This window comes from Phyllostomus hastatus, unplaced genomic scaffold, assembly GCF_019186645.2.
Source record: "Phyllostomus hastatus isolate PE091 unplaced genomic scaffold, TTU_PhHast_1.1 phas_scaffold_78, whole genome shotgun sequence".
Classification (NCBI taxonomy): Eukaryota; Metazoa; Chordata; class Mammalia; order Chiroptera; family Phyllostomidae; genus Phyllostomus; species Phyllostomus hastatus.
The window spans coordinates 58,580,637-58,603,317 of record NW_025334041.1 but is presented as its reverse complement, the minus strand read 5'-3'; the positions used below and the strand labels follow the sequence as shown (position 1 = coordinate 58,603,317).

The 22,681-nt window shown below is 36.5% G+C and overlaps 1 protein-coding gene across 4 annotated transcripts in view; it reads right to left on the bottom strand.

Moving 5' to 3' along the window:
- The window catches only part of BLVRA (biliverdin reductase A), a 162,991-nt gene that overhangs the window by 13,534 nt on the left and 126,776 nt on the right, over nucleotides 1–22,681 (bottom strand). For all 4 annotated transcript variants that reach the window (XM_045827547.1, XM_045827548.1, XM_045827549.1 and 1 more), the window contains one exon: nucleotides 1,593–1,700. In XM_045827547.1, the coding sequence (XP_045683503.1) occupies nucleotides 1,593–1,700 (108 nt within the window). The remainder of the gene's footprint in view (nucleotides 1–1,592; nucleotides 1,701–22,681) is intronic.

Below are 22,681 nucleotides of genomic sequence, written 5' to 3'. Positions count from 1 at the left end.
GCAATGGGCACATGATTCAGTGTGTACACAATGTTTTTTGAGTTGTACAATTGAAAACTGTATGGTTTTGTGAGCCAATGTCACCCCAATAAATGAAACAAGAAAATAAATAAAAATTTAAAAAGAACATATAAAGTGGATCCCCAAAACCCAGAATTTATTTATGAAAAATTGTGCATTTATTATTACATGTTTAAACTTCAGTCACCTTCAAACTGTTCTCCAACTGATGCAATACACCTATCGAGACATCTTTCTCCATTGCTCAAATCAGTTTTTGAACTCATTGATTTTAATGCCTTTAGTGCTTCTGTTGTTTTTTTGTTTCACCTCTCCCACATTGGCAAAATGTTTCCCTTTGAGGACTTTTTTTTCATCCAGGGAAACACAAAAATGTCACTTAGGGCAAGATACAGTGAATAGGGAGGGTGGTGGGGCATGGGAGTTACTCCGGTTTTGTTCAAAAACTGCTGAACAGTCAGTGCAGTGTGGGCAGGTGTGCTAGTAAATCACCCTTCATGAAATAAGCAAACACAATGAAAGAGTCTTCAAAAAAAAAATTCACTGAAGCTGAACACAGTCTCTCATAACAATGCCAGCTGGTACACTGATACAGATGGGTTCTTAGAACACTCAACTAGCATGGGAAGCCACAAGAGGCCCGCCCTCAATAAGATAATTCCTATTTCGGGGGGGTTCCCCCCTCATATGATACAAAAAGTATTTTTTTCATGAAAGTATACATATTTTTCTAAACAGAAACAAATCCACTGAGGTGACATTGTTTTACACTGTCGCAAATCTCTTTAGTGTCTAACGAGAAAATGGTATGAATTCCTATATATAGTACTCTATCATTTATGTAATATTATCATGGCTAACGTATATGGATAAAATCTGATTTCACGTAGATATGTAATGGAGAAATGTAAAAAAACAACAACAAAAAACAATGCCAAACCATGTCATGGTCTCATTAAAGAAATAAAAAGCAGGAAGGTAGTCAGATAAGGAGTCATCCACAGGTGACTTCAAGAGTGAAGGCTCCAGAATGCTCATTTCCTATTACTAATGGAAGTGCTCAAAGAATTACCAATATAAACTAAATAGCCAAAGATATGGTAGATCAAATATTTTGGCCACAGTTAATGTCCTTGCAATTTGTGGGAGGAAAAAGAATTCTAGCACATTCCATTTGCTCCACAGAGGTATGTTCTACTGTCCAAGAACCTTAACCTCTATCCTTCTTAGAAAGAGAGGTTTCAACTTACTGTTGAAAAATAATCTCCAGCTTGTTACCATTTCAAGAGGGAAAATTCTACTTAGCATATTGGAAGAGTGGAATAACTATGCTTAAGATTTCTAATACACTTTTTACCCACCTCCCCCTGAGCAATTAAATCTCATTTGAAAAAGGAAAGAAAAAAGGATATTTTTATTGTTTGTAGATTCATAACAAATTAAACTGGCCCTCAATCAGAATCTTTAGTAAAAATAAATCAAAGCTCACATCCTAGAGAGCTAGGAAACAACTCACCTGGCATCTTGGCCTCACCAGTTACACATGACCTGTGATCCCACCTAAAACTGACCTGTAAAGAGAAGAGACCCTTTCAGCAGGTCTTTCCCGGAAACTTCTTTTTTCAGGAATGCAAACTCTTCCATCAAAAGTTCAATATGTTCCTCATGCAAGACTTTCCCTGTCAACACAAAAATGGAATAAAAATTCAGTCATGAGCAATTATGTATAGCTGTGTATCCCAGAGTGTAAATCTGTTTTCCTCCAGCATAGGACATACAGCTCTTGAAACCACTGTGTTGACTACCACAGTCTTACATACCCCAGCTGTAGGTATTGCCAATTCTAAAATTACAACAGGAATAAAAATCTAAGAAAGTGAGATAATATCCACCTGCCTCAAAGACAGCATGAGACTAGGCAAATATCTGAGAAACAGCTGACTGTTGCAGACAGAAGAGAACAGTGCAGCATAAAACTCTAAGACACAAAAATAAGAAAAGAGATTGTTGAGATTAAAGGAGATGAGCTAAAATTAGACTTTATTTGAATGAATCGGGAGAACGAGATGACTTTCTAAATTATTCAGTTGAAAGATAAAACCTTAATAATCCTAACACTTTGAATTCTAAAGGAAAGCTGTTTAATTTTTTTTTTTTTTTGCTCTAGTGGCCTTTTCATTTCTAAGCTAGACATTTCATAAAACACCCAAGCTATTTTGGAATTAACTGCAAAGTGTGTTTATGATTTACACTTTCACTGATACAAACAGAAATCTGGGTCACTGGAAAATACTCCTGGAACATCAGCTTTTGCTTAACCCAGATTCACAGAAAATAATGCAGAATGTGTTAGGCTTGATTTGCATCTCACTAAGTGGGGAGGAACGTCTTCTGAGACTCCAGAGAATTCAACCTGTGGGAGAGTAAGATCCTTCCCAACCACTCCTTAATCCATAAGTAATGGCAAGCAAAGCTTCTTAAAATAAGTGTAATTTCTCTTCTGTGGATAACTGTCCATACGTGCATGTTTATGAGGGGACTTTGGGCATCTGTGTAGTTAAACTATGTTTCAGAGTATGTTGTATCCTCTCTAGCATCATTTCTATATTTCCATTTCTGTATTTCTATATCCACGGAAATTCATATCCATGGTCACTAAGGAAATTTTGTATCTTTCAACTACATCTTTGTTTTTCTTTCATTCACTCAATCCTGTATTGTGATAAATGTGGCAACCACATATACACATATATACACAAATGCACACACATGCACAAATACTCATTTACATATATTCCCAGATCACTTCACTGAAAGGACTTAGAAGCAAAAAAAATTTAAAAAGCAAAACTATTGAGCATGTCTAGCTTACGACCTTTATTTTCAATTTATTGTTCTTGGAGATAAAGAGAAACATTGATCCATTGTTCTACTTATTTATGCATCCATTGGTTGACTCCTTTTTTTCAATTGTTGTCATTGGTTGATTCTTGTATGTGCCCTGCCTGAGTATCAAATCCACAACCTTGACATATACAGACAATGCTCTAACCAACTGAGCTATGTGTCCAGGGCTTGCATACAAATCCCGGCATCAAAATACCATTTACTTCAATGTTGGTGCAAATGTACATTTATGCAGCCACTGAAAAAAACATTATGGAGGTTCCTCAGAAAACTAAAGATAGAACTACTACATGATCAAGCACTTCCACTTCTGGGTATTTATCTGAAGGAAAAACACTAATTTAAAAAAATACACGCAACCGTTATGTTCACTGCAGCATTATTTACAATAGGCAAGACATGGAAAGAATCTAAGTGTCCACTGATGAATGAATGGATAAAGAAAATGTGGTCTCATATATATGGGTATGTACATGTATATGTACATGTATATATATTATTTGATAATGACAAGAAAAACTTACCACTTGAGACAATATGGACCTTAAGAGCATTATTCTGAGTAAAATTAGTCAGACAGAGAAGAAAAAATACCATATGACTTCCCTTATATGTGGAATCTAAAACCAAAGGAACCACCACCACCATACAAAAAAACCAAAAAAAAAACCCAAAAAAACCCCCTAATAGATACAGAGAAGGGACTGGAGGTTGCCAGAAATGGGAGGTAACAGATGAGCAAAGTAGGTAAAGGTGACCACAAAGTACAAACTTCCAGTTATAAAATAAATAAATTTGGGAATGTAATGTACAGCATGGTGACTATAATCATTATTTACTTGTACATCTGAAAGTCGCTAAGAGTAAATCTTAAAAGTTTCATAGGAGAAAAATTGTAATTATGTGTAGTAACGGATGTTACTACTAGACTTATTGTGGTGATCACTTTATATATATACAAATATCAAATAATTATGATGTATACCTGAAGATAATATGTTACATGTCAATTATATCTCAAAATGTTTAAATATTAATTAAAAATGCCATTCACCACTAAATGAACTATGGCTCTGTGAAGAAAGTCTAATTGTAGGGCTGAGGCAGAAATATCATACAATGAACATAAACCATTTTTTGTAAGAAAGCAAAGAAATGCTCAGAGAATAACAAAAATATAACAAAATGAGACAAGAGGTAGCATGAAGAGGTCCCCATTGACCAAATATGAAAAACTGAATATCAAAATAATAAAGATGGATTATGAAAGGAAGCCATGAATCCATAATAATATAAATACATAATCAGAATATATAACAAATAATATTTACCAAGTTTCAAACTACCTCCCCACAAAATAATAATTAATTATAAAGGGAGAAATAAGCTTTCATTGGAGTAGCCTACCAAACACCACCTTAATCAAACAATGTCGTTATTAATGAACAAATTGAAATTCAATAGCACCTGATAGAATGCAATGCAAAGAACACAAGACCACTTCTACAATATTCTTATAAATGGTGAATATCCCAAATATAATCATGAAGAAACACCAGGCACACCCAAAGTTAGGAACATTACAAAAGTGACATGACAACTGAAAACTGTATGTGATTCTAAACTAAATCATTTTGCTATAAATAACATTAGGAAAACTGGGAAATTTTAAATGAAGTCCAATGATTAGATTGTAGTGTGCCAACTGTGTATTTCCCTAGTTTTTCATTTTTTTTAAGTTGAGGAATAAATGAAAAATATAATTGTAAATATTTAAAGTATGTAACTTATTGATTTATGTATACACTGTGAAATGATTATGAAAATCAAGATACTTAATACATCCATCATCTCACAGTCAACATTTTATGTGTGTGTAATAAGAATGCTTAATATCTATTCTCAGCAACTTGCAACTATACCATATTATTAAATATAATTACCATTATGACATTACATCTTCAGAACTTATAATGGAAAATTTGTACCCTTTTTCTTATACCACCCTATTTTCCCTTCCTCCCAGCCCCAAGCAACTACTGTTCTGATTTCTGTTTCTATAAAATCTTGGGGGTTTTAATATCTTTTTAGATTCCACATGCAAGTGAAACTATACAATATGTCTTTCTCTGGTTTTATTCACTTAGCATAATATAGTCCAAGTTCATCTAATGTTGTAATAAATGGAAGAATTTCCTTCTTTCTTGTGGCTGAATATCTATTTGTACAGGGTGGGGCAAATGTAGGCTTACAGTTGTGAGTACATGAAACAGTTTATTCTATTATTTACTAACCATTGTATTATTTTCCATATGAACTACTGCAAACATACTTTTGCCCCAGCCTGTATATATGAGGTCTGTCTGGAAAAAGTCCAGCCATTGATAATATAACAAGAAGTTTGTGTGGCATCAGTACAACCTGGCAGCCAAGGAGAATGGACTGGAATGCACAAATATGTACAATGACGACTTCACTGTACTAGACAGTGTGGGTGGCAGGTGCCATTGAGTGAGCACATGTACTGTGTGTTTACCACATTCAAAATGACTGAGAAAATAGAGCAACAAATCTTCAAATTTTGATTTAAGTTTGAACATTCCTCTGTGGGAACTATTCAGATGATTCAGAGGGCCACAGCTATGGGCAACTGGTGATTGGCAGCTTAATCACTACAATGTGCCTGCTCATGCACCTTACCTCATGCAGAGTTTTCTGGCAAAACACCAAAATCACCCAGGTGACTCGGACTCCCTACAGTCCAGATTTGGTGCCCTGCAACTTCTGGCTTTTACCAAAACTAAAATCACATTTAAAAGGGAAGAAATTTTTAGACCATTGATGAGATTCAGAAAAATATGACAGAGCAGCTGATGGTGATTGGAATCGTGTTTGGTTCCAAGGTGCCTACTTTGAACGGGACTGAGGTGTCTTTGTTGTATGTACAATGTTTCTTGTATCTTCTTCAATATAAAATGTCTGTATTTTTCATATAACATGACTTGGTACTTTGAAAAGATCTTATACATATGTCACATTATTTTTTACCCTTTCATCCATGGAAGGACATTTAGATTGTTTCCATTTCTTAGTTATTGTGTGAACAATACTATAATGAACACAGGGTATATATCTCTTCACTCTACTGATGTCAATTCCACTGAATATATACTTAGGTGTGGGATTGCTGGATCATATAGTAGTTCTGTTTTTAATATTTTGAAGACTCACCATATTCTTTCCCATAGTGGGTGCATCAATTTACATTTCCACTAACAGCACACCAGGGTTGCCCTTTCTTCACATCCTTGCCAACTCTTGTTATCTTCTCAATGATAGTCATACAGATGTGAGGTGATATCTCATTTTGATTTTGATTGTATTTACGTAATGATAAGTGATGTTGAGCAGCTTTTAATGTATCTGTTGGCCATTTGTATATCTTCTTTGGAAATATGTGTATTCTTCTGCCCATTTTCTAATTTGATTATTTGCTTTTTGCTATTTGTTTTATGAGTTCCTTATATTTCAGACATTAACTCCTTATATGTCCATATATATGTATATACACACACATATATAAATCTCCCCTTATATATCTATATAACCCCTTACCTATATTTGCTACATGTATATTTATACATATACTTTTCTTATTCGGTAGGTTGCCAATTCAATTTGTTGTTTCCTCTGCTGTGCAGCATTCAATTAATGTAAACCTATTTGTTTACTTTAGCTTTCATTGTTAGTGCACTTTGGATCTTATCCAATAAATCATTGCCAAAATCAATGTCAAGGACTCAGGGAATGTCCCTGTTTTCTTCTAGGGGTTTGTTTCAGGAAAGTCTTTTTTATGGCTTCATTTGTCTTTGATACATATCAAGATAATTTTTGTAACTGGTGTTAGAGTATCAGGTCCAGGTTTATTTTTCTGCATGTGAATATAGTTTTCCCAACAGCATTGACTAAAGAGACTCTTTCTCTATTGGCTGTTCTTGGTGTCCTATGGCAAAAATAAAGGGGCTTGTGGCTGGGCTCTATATTTTGTTCCACTGCTGTTTGCCTGTTTTTATGTCAACACCCATACTGTTTTGATAACTATACCTTTGTAACATAAGTTGGAATCAGGATGTATGATGCCTACACTTTGTTTTTGTATTCCCTAAATTTCTTTTGCTATTTGGGGGCATTTGTGGTTTTATATAAATTTCAGTAGTTTCTTTATCTATTTCTGTGAAAAATGCCATTGGGATTTTGACAGGGGTTGTACTAAACCTGTAGACTGCTTTGGACAGTATGGTCAGTTTAACAATATCAATTCTTCCAACCCAAGAACATGGGATATATTTCCAATATTTGTGTCTTCCTGATTGATTTCATCATTTCATCAATGTCTTAAAGAGTTTCTAGTGTACAGGTCTTTCACCTCTTTCATTTAATGTATTCCTAAGTTGTTTTTTTTTTTTGTTTGCTTTGGATGATACTGTAAGTGGGATTTATTTCTTAATTTCTCTCTCAGATATGATTATTAGTGTATCAAAATGCAACCGATTTCTCTATGTTGATTTTGTATTCTACAACTTTACTAACAGTTTTCAGTAGAGTCTTTAAGGTATTACATGTATAAGATCCTATCATCTACAAACATAATCAATTTTAATTTTTCCATTCTTATATGGCTGTCTTTTATTTCTTTTGCTTGTCTAATTACTCTAGCTTTGGCTTCTAGTATTATATTAAAAAGCATATAGTGTTGAAAGTGGGCATGTTGTCTTGACCTGAATTCTTAGAGGAAAAGCACTAGTCAACTAAATGAGTCAATGCTGGGAATCTTTTCAATGCTATTCTGGATAAATATGTCTGAACAGTTGTGGTTCTCAGAAGTTCTCTCATTTAAAGATGAGATCCTCATCTCTATAATTCTACCCCCTACTAAATGAGTTGGTGCAACAATACAATTCTATGCCCTGACAACAGAATACAACATAAATACATTTTCCCTTTCTTAAATATCTTAAGAGTTTTCTTCCTTTTCTTTACATCAAACATTTAAACTTTTTTAGGATTTTTTTTTCAAATTATGTGTAGCTTTTAAAAATTTGCTTCTGCACTGGCTGGTGTGGCTCAGTGGATTGAGTGCCAGCCTGTGAACCAAAGGGTCACTGGTGGTTGGATTCCCAGTCAGGGTACATGCTTAGGTTGTGGGCCAGGTCCCCAGTTGAGGGTGTGTGAGAGGCAACCACACATTTATGTTTCTCTCCCCTTTTTGCTCCCTCCATTACCCTCTATCTAAAAATAAATAAAATCTTAAAAAAACAAAATATGATTGTTTTTGTTTTGAGGGATTATACTGTGTATGCAAATTGTTACACTCTTAATTATTTAATAATTTATTTTATTCCATATTACTAAGGCAAATTATGCTAATTACAGAAAACTTTAAAATACAGAAAAATACAAAGTAAAATCACCCAAACTGCCACTAAGAAATAACTAGTATGAAACGAATAGTCTATACATCTGTATTTATACTTAAATACCATTATATAGTTTTGTAATCTGCATTTTGAATTTAGCGTTAAGCCTTTTCTTATGACAATAACAATCCTCATGATTTTTAGAGTGTGCAGTGTATTCCACTATATGAATAAACCACATTAACCATTAACCATTTTCTTAGTATTAAGTGCCAATTTCTTTATTTTTTCCTATCAAAATATTGGCATGAACACTTCTTTACAAAGGTTTTAAAAATATTTCTGTAAAGAGTTTACAAAAAATGAACTTTTTAATGTCCTTTGATACATATTTTATATGTATTACAAAACTGCCAAATTGCTAAGTTAATAATGTTGCATGAAGAGCTTTCTAATTACTGTGTATTGGCACTCCACTTGGGGTCAAATTCTCCCTGCTCAACTTTGATTGCCCTTACTGTTCTAAATTTATTTTAGTTTTTTAATTTTAGTAAAAAAAATACATAAAACTTACCATATGAACCATCCTAAAGTGTGTAGTCCAATAGTGTTAACTAAATTCACACTGTTATGCACAAGATCTCTAGAAATCTTTCACCTTCAAAACTAATTCTATACCTACTGAACAATAGGTCCCCATATTCCCCTTCTCCTAGACCCTAGTAATCACTATTCTAATTCCTTTTTCTATAAATTTGACTATGCCAGATACACCATTTATCTCTTTGTGGCTGGCTTATCTCACTTATCATAATCTCAAGGTTCTTCCATGTTGTAGTTTGTGACAAGATTTCCTTCTTCCTTAAGACAATATTCCATTATATATGCATACACATATATATGTCATTTTCTTTATCCATCTATCAATGAATATTTGAGTTTCTCCCATCTCTTAGCTATTGTAAATTATGTATGATAAATATGGATGTGCAAATATCTCTCCCAGAACCCTTAAGTTCTTTTCAAAATATACCCTGAAGTAGGATTGCAGGATCATATGGTAATCCTATTAGCAATTTTTTCAGAGACCTCTATATTTTTTCCCGTGGGGGCTGCACTATTTTTTTATTTCCACCAATACTGCAAAAGGCTCCAATTTGTCCAATTCTTCATGAACACTTGTTATTTTTTTTTTTAAACTTAAATAATGACCATCCTAATAGAGGGCTGAAGATATACTGAGGTTTTTTTGACTTGCATTCCTCTGATCATTACTGATACTGAGCATTTTCCCACATGCTTGTACACCATTTATACACCTTGTTTGGAGAAATATCTATACAGGTCCTCTGCACATTTTACAATCATGTAAGAGTCCTTAATATATTTGGATATTAACCCATTATCAGATATGTAACTTACACATATATTCTCCCATTCTGTATGTTGCCTTTTCACTGTGTTGACTGACTCCTTTTGCTGTGCAGATTTTTTTCTTTTTGTACTGCAAAATCTCACTTATCTATTTTTGCTTTTGTTTCCTATGCTTTTGACGTGACATCCAAAAAATCATTGCCATGCCAATGTCCAGAAACTCTACCTTTGAGCTCTTTACAGTTTTAGATATTTCATTACATTTTAAAATTAATATGATGTAAATTAAGACACACTCTTTTGCATGTGCGTATCTATTTTTTTCCTTTGGATATAAATTTCAAAGTTACTTCTGGTCAAGGAACAATGAATTTGCCACTGGCTGAGCTTTATCATCATTAACACATTAGCACCCTCAACTCTGATTACAAAATATAAAACTTTCAAAGAGTATATTATACCTATGACTTTATATTAGGTAAATATGGTACTCAAACAGGTTTGACAAATTACTGGAAGACATTAACGTAAATTTTTTTTTAATTTTTACCTTAATTTATTGGGGTGATACTGGTTAATAATACAAGTTTCAAGTGGACAATATATCATCAGTATATTGCACTGTGTGTCCAACAACCTAAGTCAACTCTGTCCACTACCGCATATTTCAATGACATTACCATTTACTACCGCAACCCACCTTCCCTCTAGTAATGACCATACTGTTATCTTTGTCTTAAGTGTTTTGTTTCATTTTGATCATCTGTGGCTTTCAGTTATATATCCCACAGATGACTGAAATTATATAGTATTTTTTTCATTACCATTTAGTCCCCTTATACCCGCTTACCCAGCAGTCACCACACTGTTGTTTTTATGCGTCTTTTTTCCTCTTTGCTCAATCCTTCCAAACCCTAACCTCCCCAGCCAACTATCTGTCATCCTACCCTTCATCTGATTCTGTTCTCCTTTTTCCTTGTGAGTTCAGTTTGTTCATTACATTCCATATATGAGTGAAATCATATGGTATTTGTTTTGTGACTGGCTACTTCACTTAGCATAATGTTCTCCAAGTTCAACCATACTATTGCAAGGGTAAAATGTTTTATCTTTTCTACAACCAAGTAGTATTCCCTTGTGTAAATATTTCATAGTTGTTTTATCCACTCATCTATTGATGGGCACTTGGGCTGCTTCCATGTCTTGGCAATACTAAATACCACTGCAAGAACTATGGGGGCTTATGTTCTTTCAAAGTAGAATTTTGGATACATTTGGATATATTTCCATAAGAGGGATAACTGGGTCAAAGGAAGATCAATTTTTAATTTTTTGAGGTATATCCATACTGCTTTCCACAGTGCCTGCACCAATCTTCATTCCCACCATCAGTGCAAAAGGGTTCCACTTTCTCTAAATCCTCAACAGCACTTGTTTGTTGATTTACTGATAGCCATTCTGACAGGTGTGAGATGGTAATGTTGACGTCAATCACCTTTTCATATGTGTATGGGTTATCAGATTGTCCTCCTTAGAGAAGTCTCTATTTAGGACATTTGCCCATTTTTTAATTTGCTTTTTTAAAATTACTTTATTGTTCTTCAATTACAGTTGTCTGCATTTTCCCCCCACTACTTCTACCACCCACTCAAACCCACCTCCCTCCATTGCTTCCACCCTCCCCCTTGGTTTTATCCATGTGTCCTTTGTAGTAGTTCCTGAAAACCCTTCACCCTACTGTGCTCTTCCCGCTCCCCACTGGCTATTCCTAGATTGTTCATAATTTCAATGTCTCTGGTGATATTTTCTTTGCTTATTTCCTTGGCTGATTATGTTCCAGTTAAAGGTGAGATCTTATGGTATTTGTCCCTCACCACCTGGCTTATTTCACTTACAATAAAGCTCTCCAGTTCCATCCATGCAGTCGGAAAGGTTAGGAGCTCCTTCTTTCTATCTGCTGCATAGAATTTCATTGTATAAATGTACCATAGTTTTATGACCCACTGATTTCCTGATAGGCACTTAGGTTGCACCCAGCACTTGGCTACTGTAAAATATGCTGCTATGAACACTGGGATGCACAGGTTCTTTTGGATGGGTGTTTCAGGGCTCTTAGGGTATAATCCCAGCAGTGGAATTGCTGAGTCAAAAGGAAGTTCCATTCTAAGGAACTTCCATATTGTTTTCCACAGTGTCTTTACCATTCTGCATTTCCACCAAAGGTGCACTAGGGTTCCCTTTTCTCTGCATCCCCTCCTAACATTTGTTGATTTGTTGGTGATGGCCATTCTGACCGATGTGAAGTGGTACCTCATTGTAGTTTTAATTTGCCTCTCTCTGATGGCTAGTGATGCTGAGCATCTTTTCAAATGTCTCTAGGCCCTCTGTATTTCCTCCTTGGAGAAGTGTCTGTTCAAGCCTTTTGCTGATTTTTGAATTGAGTTTTTTGTCTTCCTGTAGTGGAGTCATGTGAATTCCTTATATATTTTAGATATCAAATATTTGTCCAAGGGATCATTGGCAAACACGTGTTCCCAAAAGAGAACCATAGTTGGTTCTCTTTTCATTTTAATGCTGTTTTCATTAGCTGTGCAGAAGCCTATTAATTTGATGAGGCCCCACTTGTAAATTCTTTCTTTTATGTCCCTTGCTTTAGGGTACATATCCATGAAGATGTTGCTGTGTGGAATGTCTTGAGATTTTCCTGCCAATGTCTTCCTCTAGAAATTTTATGGTGTCATGACCTATACTTAAGTCTTTTATCCACCTTGAATTTATTTTTGTGTACTGTGTAAGTTGGTGATTGAGTTTTGCTTTTTTGCATGTAGCTGTCGAGATCTCCCATCATCATTTATTGAAAAGATTATTTTTACTCGATTTCATGCTTCTTCCCTCTTTGTCAAGTATTGACTGTATAGACTTGGATTTACTTCTGGGCTCTCTGTTCTGTTCCATTGCTCTATGTGTCTGTTTTAAGGCCAGCACTGGGCTGTTTTGATCACACTAGCCTGGTAATACAGTTCGTTATCAGATATTGTGATTCTGCTTCGCTCCTCTTTCTCAAAATTGCTGGAGCTATTCTGGACCACTTATGGTTCCATATAAATTTCTGAAATATTTTTTCTACATCTGTGAAATATGTCATTGGTAGTTTAGCAGGAATTGCACTGAATCTATAAATTGCTCTGGGTAATACACACATTTTGATGATATCAATTCTTCCAACTCATGAACATGGTATACGTTGCCATTTCTTTGTGTTTTCTTTAATTTGTTTCTTAAGTGTTGTGTAGTTTTCTGAGTACAGGTCTTTTACTTCTTTGGTTAGATTTACTCGTAGGTATTTTATTTTTCTTGTTGCTATATCAAATGGGATTTTTTCCCGGATTCCTGTTTCTGATATTTCATTGTCGGTGTACAAAAATGCCTTTGATTTATGAGTATTTACTTTGTATCCCGCTGTTTTGCCAAATTCACTTATTAGGTCGAGTAGTTTTTTGGTGGCGTCTGTAACATTTCTTATGTACGCTATCATGTGATCTGCAAACAATGACAGTTTTACTACCTTCTTGCCAATTTGGATGCCTTTTATTTCTTTTTCTTATTTGATTGCTGTGGATAGGACTTCCACTACTACGTTGAATAGCAGTGGTGAAAGCAAGCATCCTTGTGTTGTTCCTGATCTTAGTGAGAAAGCTCTAAGTTTTTGCCCATTGAATATGATGTTGGTTGTAGATCTCTCATACATGGCTTGTATTATATTGAGGAATGATACCTCTATTCCCATTTTGCTGAGTGTTTTTATCATAAATGTGTGCTGTACCTTGTCAAATGTTTCTCCCACACCTATTGATATGATCGTGTGATATTTCTTTAATTTTTTTAAAATGTGCTGTATTGCATTTATTGATTTGGAAATATTTTACCATCCATGTGGTGAATCTCATTTAATCATGGTGTATGACTCTTTTAACATCTTGAAGGATGCGGTTTGCCAATATTTTGCTGACGATTTTAGCGTCTATGTTTATCAGTGATATTGTCCAGAAGTTTCCTTTCTTTGTTTTGTCTTTATCTGGTTTTGGGATTAGGATGATGCTGGCTTCATAAAAAGAGTTCAGGAGTCTTCCATTTTCTTGGATTATATGGAATAGTCTGTGAAGGATAAGGGTTAGCTCTTACGTAAAAGCTTTGTAGAATTGTTTAACCACCTGGTCCATGACTTTGTGTGTCAGAAGCTCTTTGATTACTGCTTCAATTTCATCAGCTAGTATTGGTCTGTTCAGGCTTTCTGCTTCTTCTTCATTGAGTTTAGAAAAATCATATTTTTCTAGAAAGTTGTCCATTTCACCTAGGTTTTCAAATTTCTTGGCATAGATTTATTTGTAGTAATTTCTTACAATCCTTGTATCTCTGTGGTCTCAGTTGTAATTTGTCCTCTTTCCTTTCTGATTGTGTTTATTTGTGTCCTCTCTCTTTTCTTCTTGATGATCCTGCTTGAAAGCTTGTCGATATTGTTTATCTAGTCAAAGAACGAGCTCCTGGAATCATTGATCCTTAGAATTCTGCTTTGACTCTATCTGTCATTTAATTCTGGTCTGATCTTGTTTATTTCCTTCTTTCTACTTGCACTGGACTGTCTTTGTTGTTTTCCCTCAAGCTCTTGTAGGCATAGGGTTAGATTGTTTACTTGAAATGTTTCTATCTTTTCTAGGTAGGCCTATTATCACTATTAATTTCCCTCTCAGAACTGTCTTTGCTGTGACCCATAAATATTGGATCGTTGTGAGTTCATATTCATTTGTTTCCAGAAATTTTTTGATTTCTGCTCTAATCTCATTTTTGACCCATTCATTGTTTAATAGCATGGTATTCAATCTCCATGACTTTGAGTGTTTTGGGGTATTTTCCTTGAGGATAGTTTCTAGTTTCAGTCCCTTGTGGTCAGAGAAAATGCTTGATATGCTTTCAAATTTCTTGAATTTGTTGACACTCATTTTGTGTCCTATCACGTGGTCTATCTTTGAAAATGTTCCATATGCATTAGAGAATGTATATTTCGCTTTTTTGGGATGAAAGGCTCTATATGTATCAATTAGGTCCATCTCAGCTAGGGCATTGTTGAATGTCACAATATCTTTGTTGATATTTTGTTTGGAAGATCTGTCCATTTTTGACAGTGTTAATATCCCCTAGTATAAATGTGTTGCTGTTAACTGTTTATATCTTTTTTGAAGACCTCCAAGATTTTTTTTATGCATTTGGGTGCTCCTATGTTGGGTCCATATATATTTACAATGTTTGTCTTCTTGATGGATTCTTCCCTTGAGTATTATGAAATGACCTTCTGGATCTCTTTTTATGGTTCTTTTTTAAAAGTCTCTTTTGCTAGATATGAGTATTGCTACTCTGGCTTTTCTTCCCTGCCCATTTGCTTGGAATTTTTGTTCTCAGACCTTCGCTTTTAGTATGCATAGGTTATTTGTTCTGAGGTGGGTCTCTTGTAGGCAGCATATGTGTGGGTCATGCTGTCTTATCCATTCAACTACTCTATTATCTTGGGGGTATTTAACCCATTTACATTTAAGATTATTCTTGATAGGTACTTATTCATTTCCATTTGTTCATAACTGTGTTCCACTCTCTCTCACTGTTTTTCTTCTTGTTCTTAAAGCAAACCCTTTAGCATCTCTTCCAGAGCTGTTTTGTAGAAGGTATATTCTTTAAGGCCTCTTTTGTCTGCAAAGCTCCTTATCTGGCCTTCCATTTTAATTGAGAGTCTTGTTGGATAAAGTAGCCTTGGTTGCAAACCTCTGGTTCTCATTACTTGGAATAGTCGTTGCCATTCCCCTCTGGCCTGGAGCACTTCTACTGAGAAGTCAGCTGCTAGTCTTATCGGGGCTCCCTTGTATGTTACTGTTTTTCCCTTGCTGCCTTTAAGATTCTATCCTTCTCTTGTAATTTTGTCATTTTAATTATTATGTGTCTTGAAGTGGGCCTCTTTGGGTTCCTCTTGATTGGGACTCTGGGTTTCCTGGATTGGTGTGATGTTTTCTCTCAACAAATTAGTGAAGTTTTCCATCACTACTTTTTCAAACAGGCTTTCTATCCCTCCCCTTCTTCTTTTCCTTCTGCTCTCCTTCTTATATGGATATTATTACATTTCATGTTATCCTGCATTTCCCTTAACCCCTCTTCATTCTTTCTGAGACTCTTTTCCTTGTCTTACTCATTCTGGGTGTTTTTTTCTACCGTTTCCTCCAGCTCGCTGATCCGATCTTTCACTTCATCAAGCCTGCTTTCCATTCCTTCTACTGTTTTCTTCACTTCAGAAATTGTATTCATTTCCTTTTGGCCCTTGTTGATAGTTTCTATTTCCTTTTTCATGTTGATACAGGTTGCAGTGAGTTCTCTGTAGTTTCCATGAAGTTTTTGGTAATTCTCTGTGAGCTCATTGAGCTTCCTTATAATCATTGCTTTGAACTCAGTATCTGATAGTTGACTTGCCTCTATTTCACTTAGCATTCATGAGGCTTCCTCTTTTCCTTTCATTTGGGGATTGTTTCTTGGTCTTCCCATTGTTTGTGATATTCTTCTTGTTAGCCTCTGCTTCTTAAATTGATCTGTTCTGACTCCCTGAGTTTAGGGTGTGAGCTTCTGTGGTGAGATTCAGTGGTGCAGTCTCCTTGATCTCCTGAGCTCATTGGTCTTGGGCTGTCCTTTATGTTGGCTCTGTATATGGCATGGGTTTTGATTGTTGTTGGGTCTTTCTTTGGTGGGATATTCCCTTCAGTTTGCTAACTGAGGGTCACTCTGTCCACCCTGTCTTGTATTCTGTTGTGCAGGTTGTGTTGAAGTTGGTTCTTCTGTGTGTACAAGGTTTTGACAATTCTCTCCTGCTCTTGTGCAGTTGTTTGTTCTGAACAATTTCTCCACCGTTTAGTTGCATTTCCAGATAGGTCCTGGGTTGAGTTAGTGTGGCTTCTACTCCCTCCTTCACCTTCTTCTTTTGTTATCAGTTGGTGGTTCCTATGTTGTGGGTTTACTCTTCCAGGAAATATCCTGGTATTCACAGCTCCCACCTACTCTTTTTTGTGATCATTTTGAGGGGGAAGGCAAACTGGTTTAAGACAGTGGGAGTGTATTGTATGTTATTTAAAGTACCAATCCATGGGGAAGACATAGGAGATCCTTTGAATATGGATAGTGTTAATTGTGATAGTTCACCCAAGTAGCCTTTTTTAAGAAAGGGTAGAAAGAAGATAAGACTCTTGTTGTGGCAGAGAGGAGGATTGTGAGCTGGATATGGAAAGCAGTGACATTGTGGGAAGTCAGATTATGAGGTAAGTGAGAGCAAAGGACAGAAAATAGGTATAATGTGTGTGAGAATAGAGTTAACCACAATAGTAATAAAGTTCAGGAAACAGTGAAGTGGGCTAAGACCTGGGAGGGGTGCTGTGTAGTATATACAATTGTATAAAACAGAAATTATTTACACTAATAATGCAGCAACAATCATATGACAGAATCTATATGATCTGGATAACAAGAATAGAAAGTATAGGGCCTAGACTAATGTGCTAATGGAACACAAGTGAAGTGAAAGATGGTAAATTAAAAATATACTATGAAAGGACAAGGGAAACGAGTCAAACAATGCAATTTAACAAGCCAAGTGAAAAGGACTAAAGAGAAAGAGAAATAGAAAAGTACTAATAAAATAAACGATGTAAGAACAATGAAGAAAATAACACAAATATACAATAATGTTAAAGTTCTCTGGAGTAGCAAAGTGAAATTTATCTCACCGTCTCAGCTGTTAGGATGAAAGAAAGAAAGAAGGAAAAAAAGAAAGAAGGAAATAAAGGAAGGCGTTTAAAAAATTACTAAAAAGCTGCCTTCTGGTTTCACATCGGCCAAGCCAGTTCTGCTGGTCTTCCTGGCTGCAGCAGCAGGCTGAAGGGGAATTGGTTTCGATTTTCCCCCTTCTTGAGCCATACTTGCCCAGCCTTGAGCCCAGTTACTCAGTTTGTTACTGGGTCCCCAGTGCACTTCTGCACCCAGGCCAGGTCTTCAGTCCACCAGCTGCACTGTCCTTGAGGTGCATCAATTAGGGGAAATTCACACACTCCCTTCTCACTCTTTGCCGTCCTAGATGCTAGGGACTCTCAGAGCCCCTTCAGGCTAGTTGAACCCCCTGTACTGACTTAACTCTTTCTGCGGAATGCTGACTCCCTGAGCCCTCCAGTTCTTTGCAGGGGCTTCTCCACCTTCTTCTTAGAGAGCCAGTCTGTCCTGCAGGGCAAGGGTGCTGCCCTGGCTGCTGCTGCGGATGCAGGCGCGGGCCTCCTCTGCTGCTTCCCCCAGGGCACAGGGGTTGGGTCCGAAGTGCCTCTGAGAGGAGGGGTCAGGTGCACTCCATCCCAGGCCTGAGAGTGTGGTGGGATGGGCAGCTTCCAGTCCTGCAAGGTCAGACACGCTCCCTCACAGTGCTGTGGTCGTGAGCCCTTGTCCTATGTTACTGGGACAGGGACAGGCACTCACTTGTCCTGCAGGTTTGGGTGTACACTGTCCCTGGGGCTTCTGAGAATGCAGGACCTTCGACAACACCACAGAAGCGCTGTGCCACTGGGCAGGGTTAGGTGTGCAGGAGGGTGGGGGGCTTCTGCAGGAAAATTCCCCAAACAGCCACCGAGTGCCTCTTTTTTTCACTTTTTCCTTTTCAGAAATTCCTCCTGCTCAAGTCTGCTGCTCCATAAAAGGGCCTGGCATCTTACACAGCCCAGCTCTTCACACAGACCTGGGACTATCCGGGCCAGGGTCTATCACAGCCCAACACTCCTCAGCTGGCATCCACAGTCTCAGTGGGTGCACATAGGCCTTGTGTGTGCCACTTCGTGCTTATTTCCCCTCTGTGACTTCAAACAATCAAGTCTCTCTCAGTGCTGTTCAAACCTTGTTTGGCAGGGGAGGGAGCCATTGACCTGGCTCTCTCCCAAGAACCCTGTGGCAGACCCAGCAGGCACCAGACCTGGTCCCCGTGCTGGACCCAGGGATCTTATTGTCCTGAAGTACTCTCCTTACTATGTGATCTTTCAATTCCTCTACAATTTTTGGTCTCCATTTTCCATATATGTTGGGATACTGTTGGCTGTTTACTCTGTTCCTCAGAGCTAGGTATTTCCCTCACATGCAGAGGGAAGTGGACTCCTCACTCACCTATTTCACTGCCATCTTCATTTTTCTTCTGGTGCCAAGTTTTATAAGTACTCTATAAATTTTGAATATTAACCCCTTATCAAATGTGTTAGCAAACGTGTTCTCATTCTGTGGGTGATTTTGTTAATGATTTCCTTTGTCGTGAAAACACTTTTCAGTTTGATGTACATTTATTTAATTTTTCTTGTTTTCCCTACCTGCAGAGCTATGTCCAATAAAATATTGCTAGAAGGAATGCATGAGACTTTGCTGCCTATGTTTCCTTCTAGGGCTTTTATGGTTTCCTGTCTAACATTTAAGCCTTTGAGTCATTTTGAATTTATTCTTGTGCATGATGAAAGAAAGTGGTCTAGTTTGATTTTTCTACATTTATCTGTCCTATTTCCCCAATACTTATTGAATAAGCTACCTTCAAGCCATTGCATGTGCTTGCTTCCTCTATCAAATATTAATTAGTTATAAAGGTGTGGGCATATATCCAAGCTCTCTATTCTCTTCCATTGACTTATGTATCTGTTCTGAAGCCAGTATCATGCTGTTTTAATTACTATGGCCTTACAGTATAATTTGCTATTAGGTAGCATGATTCCTCCAACTTTGTATTTTCTCAGGATCGTTGTTGCTGTCCTGAGAATTTTGGAATTCCACAGAAATTTTTGAAATATTTATTTTAGTTCTGTGAAACATGTCATTGGAATCCTGAAAGCAACTGGGTTGAATCTATACATTGCTTTGGGTAGTATGGACATTTTAATTATGTTATTTCTTTGTATCCATGAACATGGTACATGCTTCCATTTATTTGTGTCTTCTATCTCTTTCATCACTGTCTTATAATGTTCCAAGTACAGGTGTTTTACAACCTTGGTTAGGTTTACTCTGAGAGATTTCATTCTTTTTGAAGCAACTGTCAGTGAGACTATTTTCTTAATTTCCCTTTTGGTCAGTTTATTATTGGAATGCAAAACTGAAACTGATTTCTGGGTATTAATGTTGTATCCTGCCACGTCGCTGAATTCATTTATCAGTTACAGAAGGTTCTTGGTGGAATCTTTGGGGTTCTCTATGTACAATATCATGTCATCTGCAAATAAAGACAGGTTTACTTCTCCTTTCTACTTTGGATGCCTTTTATTTATTTTCCTTGACAGATTGCTTGGCTAGTATTTCCAGTACTATGTTGAATAAGAGAGGTGAAAGTGGATATCCCTGTCTTGTTCTCAATCTTAAGGGGAAACACTTGTCATTTTTGCCCATTGAGTATGATGCTGGCAGTGGGTTTGTCATATATGGCCTTTACTATGTCTAGATATCTTCCCTTTGTTCCCACGTTGCTGAGTTTTTATCATAAATGGGGGCTGGATTTTATCAAATGCTTTTTCTGTATCTACTGACGTGATTATGTGGTTTTTATCCATCACTTTATGTAATTACATTTATTGATCTGCAAATGTGGTATCCACCTTACATTCCCTGAATAAACCCCACTTGATAATGGTGTGTGATCTTTTTGATGCATTGCTTTATTCAGTTTGCTAATATTTTGAGGATTTTGGTATTTATGCTTATCAGGGATAGTAGCCTATAACTTTTTTTGTAGTGTCTTTCTCTGGCTTTGGAATTAGGATAATGATGGCCTCAAAAAATGACTTTGGGAGCCTTCTCTCCTATTGAATTTTATAAAATAGTTTGAGAATTATTAGTTCTTGGAACGTTTAGTAAAATTCACCAGTGAAGCCATCTGGTCCAGAGCTTTTGTTTCTTGGGAGTTTTTTGATTACTCCACTTTTTGCTAGGTGCAATCTGTCTATTTATATTCTTTGATTCTTCCTAATTTAGTTTTGGAAGATTGTATGTTTCTAGGAGTTTATCCATTTTGTCCAGCTTGTCCAGTTTGTTGGCATGTCATTGTTCATGATATTGTTTAAAATAAATAAAATTTTATATTTCTTTGGTGTCAGTTATGTCTTATCTTTCATTTCTGATTTTATGTATTTGGGTTCCTTACATTTGCTGATGAGTCCAGTTGAAGTTTAGTCAATCTTGTTTCTCTTTTCAAAAAAACTATCTCTTAGATTCACTGATCAATTTTTATGCTCTATTTTGTTTATTTCTGTTCTGATCTCTATTATTTCCTTCCTTTTACTCACTTTGGGCTTTGTTCTTTTTCAAGCCCCACCCCCATTTTTTTTTTTTTTTTTTGAGACAGGCCTGTAATGCTTTGAATTTCTCTCTTAGATCACTTTCCCAGTGTCCTACAGATTGTGGATTGTTATGGCCTCATTTTCATTTGTTTCAAGGCATCTTTTGATTCCTTCCTTGATCCTATCGACACATTGTCAATAACATATTATTTAGCTTCCACGTCTTTGTGAGTTTTTCAACGTTCTTCTCACTGATTTCTAGTTTCAGAGCAGTGTGGTCAGAGAAGATGCTTGGTATGATTTAAATCATCTTAAATTTACTGAGACTTACTTTATGTCCTAACATGTGGTCTATCAGAAAATATATCTTATTCACTTTAAAAGTATGTATATTCTGCTTCTTAAAGGTGAAATGCTCTGAAGATATAATTAAAGCCATTGATCTAGTATTTCACTTAAGGTTATTGTTACCTTGCTGATTTCATCTGGAAGATCTATCTAATGAAGTCAATGGGGTGTTAAAATCCCCGACTATGACTGTATTTCTGTTGATCTCTCCCTTTACGTGCACCAAGATTTCCTTTATATATTTGGGTGCTCATACATTGGGTGCATAAATGTTTAGTAGGGTATTATCCTCTTGTTGGGCTGTCCCCTTTATCATTATGTAGTTCTATAGTCTTGGTTTTGAAGTCTATTTTATCAGATATAAGCACTCCAACTCCAGATTTTTTTCTTTTTCATTTGCATGAAATACCTTTTTCCATCACTTTACTTTTAGTCTGTGTATATCTTTCAATCTGAGATGGGTCTCTTGGAGGTGGCATATATGCAGCTCTTGTTTTCTTTTTTTATTATTATTGCTCAGTTACAGTTGTGCCACCTTTTCCCCCATTGCTCTCTTCTGCTGTGTCTCCCCACCACAACTCCTACAGTCAATCCCCCCACCCACTGTCCATGCCCATGAGTCCTCTATTCATGTTCCTTGGCTTGCCCATTCAACTTCCTTCACCCCATTACCCCTCTCTCCCATCCCCTCTGTTACTCTCACTTTGCTATTTCCAAGTCTCTGGTTCTATTTTCCTCATTTGCTTTGTTAAGTTCCAATTACAGGTGAGATCATATGGTATGTCTTTCACCGCATGGCTTATTTCACCTACATAATGCTCTCCAGTTCCATATTAGCTGTTGTGAAGGGGAGGAGCTCCTATTTTCTTTCTGCTGTGTAGTATTTCATTGTGTAAATGTACCAGGTTTTTGATCCACTTATTTAGTGATGGGCACTTAGGCTGTTTCCAGCATTTGGCTATTGTAAATAACGTTGTTATGAACACGGGGGTGCATAAGTTCTTTTGAAATGGTGTTTCAGGATTCTTAGGGTATAGTCCCAGCAGTGGCACTGCTGGTACGAAAGGCAGTTCCATCTTCAGTTTTCTGAGAAAATTCCATACTGCTTTACACAGTGGCTGCACCAGTCTGCATTCCTACCAACATTGTACTAGGGTTCCCTTTTCTCCACAATCTTGCCAGCACTGTTGTTTGTTGATGTGTATAATGATGGCCATTCTGACTGGTATCTCATTGTGGGATACCAGTCAG